Source organism: Sardina pilchardus, chromosome 13 (genome assembly GCF_963854185.1).
Source record: "Sardina pilchardus chromosome 13, fSarPil1.1, whole genome shotgun sequence".
Classification (NCBI taxonomy): Eukaryota; Metazoa; Chordata; class Actinopteri; order Clupeiformes; family Clupeidae; genus Sardina; species Sardina pilchardus.
This window is the reverse complement of record NC_085006.1, coordinates 32,436,144-32,441,143: the sequence shown is the minus strand read 5'-3', so window position 1 is coordinate 32,441,143 and position 5,000 is coordinate 32,436,144. Positions and strand designations below refer to the sequence as shown.

At 44.0% G+C, this 5,000-nt stretch overlaps 1 protein-coding gene across 1 annotated transcript in view; it reads left to right on the top strand.

The window, feature by feature from the left end:
- The window catches only part of clcn2c (chloride channel 2c), a 64,183-nt gene that overhangs the window by 37,292 nt on the left and 21,891 nt on the right, over nucleotides 1-5,000 (top strand). Inside the window, exons 5-7 of the mRNA XM_062552053.1 lie at nucleotides 802-930; nucleotides 1,366-1,499; nucleotides 1,856-1,933. Of these exons, the coding sequence (XP_062408037.1) occupies nucleotides 802-930; nucleotides 1,366-1,499; nucleotides 1,856-1,933 (341 nt within the window). The remainder of the gene's footprint in view (nucleotides 1-801; nucleotides 931-1,365; nucleotides 1,500-1,855; nucleotides 1,934-5,000) is intronic.

Sequence of the window (5,000 nt, the reverse complement as noted above, 5' to 3'; positions counted from 1 at the left end):
CTGATACTGCACTATATTGCTATTTAATCCTAAACCTCAGTCTTTACTGATACTGCACTATATTGATATTTAATCCTAAACCTCAGTCTATACTGATACTGCACTTTATTCATATTTAATCCTAAACCTCAGTCTATACTGATACTGCACTATATTGATATTTAATCCTAAACCTCAGTCTATACTGATACTGCACTATATTGATATTAAAATCCTAAACCTCAGTCTATACTGATACTGCACTATATTGATATTTAATCCTAAACCTCAGTCTATACTGATACTGCACTATATTCATATTTAATCCTAAACCTACTGCACTATATTGATATTTAGTCCTAAACCTCAGTCTATACTGATACTGCACTATATTGATATTTAATCCTAAACCTCAGTCTATACTGATACTGCACTATATTGATATTTAATCCTAAACCTCAGTCTTTACTGATACTGCACTATATTGATATTTAATCCTAAACCTCAGTCTATGCTGATACTGCACTATATTCATATTTAATCCTGAACCTCAGTCTATGCTGATACTGCACTATATTCATATTTAATCCTAAACCTCAGTCTATACTGATACTGCACTATTCCCGCCCTCATGCGTCTTGCCTACTGTTGGGGTTTCCATGGCTACTTTGACAGGGACAACAAGGCCGCACGCCCCCTCCTACTCCCTACCCATTAAACTATAAATGTGCTTACTGTATTTATTGTGTGTGTGTGTGTGTGTGTGTGTGTGTGTGTGTGTGTGTGTGTGTGTGTGTGTGTGTGTGTGTGTGTGTGTTACAGCACAGAAGTGGATGTTTGGTGGGCTGGAGAGTAACGTGTTCCTGCAGTACCTGGCCTGGGTCACCTACCCCGTAGTGCTGATCAGCTTCTCAGCAGGGTTCACACACATAGTGGCCCCACAGGCAGCAGGTAACACACACACACACACACACACACACACACACACACACACACACACACACACACACAGTCTCTCTATCTCTCTCTCTCTCTCTCTAACACACACACACACACACACACTCACTCACTCACAGATACAGTCTCTCTCTCTTTCGCTCTCTCTGTAACACACACACAAGCACAGTCTCTCTCTCCATCTCTCTCTCTTTCTGTAACACACACAGTCTCTCTATATATATATATCTTTCTCTGTAACACACACACACACACACACACACACACACAGTCTCTCTCTCTCCATCTCTCTCTCTAACACACACACACACACACACACACACACACACACACACACAGTCTCTCTCTCTATCTCTCTCTCTAACACACACACACACACACACACACACACACACACACACACGCTGAGCCCGTTGCTGTGGTTGCTAGGGTCGGGTATCCCGGAGATGAAGACCATTCTGAGGGGCGTGGTGTTGAAGGAGTATCTGACCCTCAAGACCTTTGTGGCCAAGGTCATCGGCCTGACCTGTGCACTGGGCAGCGGCATGCCTCTGGGGAAGGAGGTACGTGCGCACACACACACACACACACACACACACACACACATATATGTACACACACACACGCACACACACATATATATGTACACACATATACACACACACACACACACACACACACACATTTATATGTGTGTGTACACACACACACAGACACACACACACACACACACACACACACACACACACATGTATATATGTACACACACACACACACACACACACACACACACACACACACACACACACACTTATTTCCATCATTACAAAGTGTTTTTATAAAGTATAAAAAAAAATATTCTCTTTCTCTGTGTGTGTGTGTGTGTGTGTGTATGTGTGTGTGTGTGTTTATCTTGAAGGGGCCGTTTGTACATATTGCATCACTTTGTGCAGCTCTTCTCAGCAAGTTTATGTCTCTCTTCGGAGGAATCTATGAGGTATGTGTAAGTGTGTGTGTGTGTGTGTGTGTGTGTGTGTGTGTATACATACATATACAGTGAGGAGAAAATGTATTTGATACCATGCTAAAGTTGCCTAAAAAGAGGAATATAAAATCGTCATTTGACAATTGATCTTAATGTCTTAATTCAAAAATTGAGTAAAAATAAAACCGCTAAGTACGCCAATTTTCTTTGTGATGGAAGAATGTTTCGTAAATAAATAAATGTTCTTCCTAAATGCTAGGGGGAAGTAAGTATTTGACCCCCAATGTAACCCTATGGGAATTCAACACATAGGGTTAACATAGGGGCGGGCAGATTTTTATTTTTTAAGGCCAGCTATTTTATGGATTCAGGATATTATGCATCCTGATAAAGTTCCCTTGGCCGTTGGAATTAAGATAGCCCCACATCATTACATACCTTTCACCATAGCTAGAGATTGGCATGGTGCTTTTTCCAGTAGGCCTATTAGCCTGTTTGATGCTCATTGAGCTCAATGCAAATCAAACAGGCTAATAGGCCTACTGGAAAAAGCACCATGCCAATCTCTAGCTATGGTGAAGGGTATGTGATGATGTGGGGCTATTTTAATTTCAAAGGCCAAGGGAAATTTATCGGGATGCATAATATCCTAGATCCATGAAATAGCTGGCCTTTAAAAATAAAAATCTGCCTGCCCCTATGTTAACCCTATGTGTTAAATTCCCATAGGGTTACATAGGGGGTCAAATACTTCCTTCCCCTAGCATTTAAGGAAAACATTTATCTATTTACGATACATTCTTCAATCACAAAGAAAATTGGTGTCCTTGGCGGTTTGATTTGTACTAATTTTTTGAGTTAAGGCATTAAGATCAATTGTCAAATGATGATTTTATATTCCTGTTTTAGCAGGGTATCAAATACATGTGCTCCTCACTGTATGTTTGTGCAGGTATGTGTGTATGTTTTTGTGTGTGTATGTGTCACGTAGGTCCACTTTGTGACGAAAAATGATGCCCAGTGTCGAAGTAGCACTTTAGTGCAAAGATGTTTTACGCCTCTGTGTTAATATTGTGGAGATTATCTACAGTTTCTCAACTGGACACTTGTAGTTTCTAATCCACTCAGGTCACCAACACACTCACACACTCACACACTCACACACTCACACAGGTCACCAACACACTCACACAGGTCACCAACACACTCACACACTGCACCTGACCCCTGGTGGATTCTGACGAGTGGATTAGAAACTCAAAGTGTCCAGTTGAGAAACTGTAGATAATCTCCACACTATTAACACAGAGGCGTTAAGATGTTACATACTGTACATGCACATACATACACACTACACACACACACACACACACACACACACACACACACACACACACACACTAAGCTGAGGGGAGAGGGAGAGAGCTGTTACACACACACACACACACACACACACACACACACACACACACACACACTAAGCTGAGAGGAGGGGGAGAGATGTTCATTAACAAAAACTGCTCATCAAGCCCACTGGGTGTAACTGCACTCAGTGTGAGAGAGAGAGAGAGAGAGAGAGAGAGAGAGAGAGAGGGAGAGAAAAAGAGGGGGGAGGGATAAAGAGGGATAGATGAAGCAGACTGAGTGGAGACTGTCGGGAAAGACTTTTAGAACAACCGCTTTAAACCCTCAACCTCAGACTCCCCAATCTCTCACTCTCTCTTCCGATCTCTATTCCTCTCTCTCTCTCTCACTCTCTCTCTCTCTCTCTCTCTCTCTCTCTCTCTCTCTTCCGTTCTCTCTTCCCCCCCCTCTCTCTCTCTCTCACTCTCTCTCTCGTCTGTATCTCCATCTGATACTCATGCTTTCTAAGGAGCACAGTTTATTTGGCAGACAGGTAGGAGTTTGTAGAACACACTACTGCATGTAGGAGAACGAGACTTCATTTCCCAGACTGCACTGCTGCATGTAGGAGAACGAGACTTCATTTCCCAGACTGCACTGCTGCATGTAGGAGAACGAGACTTCATTTCCCAGACTGCACTGCTGCATGTAGGAGAACGGGACTTCATTTCCCAGACTGCACTGCTGCATGTAGGAGAACGGGACTTCATTTCCCAGACTGCACTGCTGCATGTAGGAGAACGAGACTTCATTTCCCAGACTGCACTGCTGCATGTAGGAGAACGAGACTTCATTTCCCAGACTGCACTGCTGCATGTAGGAGAACGAGACTTCATTTCCCAGACTGCACTGCTGCATGTAGGAGAACGAGACTTCATTTCCCAGACTGCACTGCTGCATGTAGGAGAACGGGACTTCATTTCCCAGACTGCACTGCTGCATGTAGGAGAACGAGACTTCATTTCCCAGACTGCACTGCTGCATGTAGGAGAACGAGACTTCATTTCCCAGACTGCACTGCTGCATGTAGGAAGATGAGACTTCATTTCCCGGAATGCCCAAAACAATGATTTCCCAGAATGCACTGCTGCTGCTTGTAGGAGGATGACGAGGCTTACATTTCCCAGACTGCACTGCTGCATGTAGGAAGATGAGACTTCATTTGCCAGAACACACTGCTGTGTGTAGGAGAACGAGGCTTACATTTCCCAGACTGCACTGCTGGCTGTCGATGCGTTCCCACATGTGCTCTGTGTCAGCCAAGGCTCGCCAACCTGGTCTTCCTCCCAGTACAGAGCTACCTGTACAACATGAACAACCTGGTCTTCCTCCCAGAGCAGAGCTACCTGTACAACATGAACAACCTCTTCCTCCCAGTACAGAGCTACCTGTACAACATGAACAACCTGGTCTTCCTCCCAGTACAGAGCTACCTGTACAACATGAACAACCTGGTCTTCCTCCCAGAGCAGAGCTACCTGTACAACATGAACAACCTGGTCTTCCTCCCAGAGCAGAGCTACCTGTACAACATGAACAACCTCTTCCTCCCAGTACAGAGCTACCTGTACAACATGAACAACCTGGTCTTCCTCCCAGTACAGAGCTACCTGTACAACATGAACAACCTGGTCTTCCTCCCAGAGCAGAGCTACCTGTACAACATGAACAACCT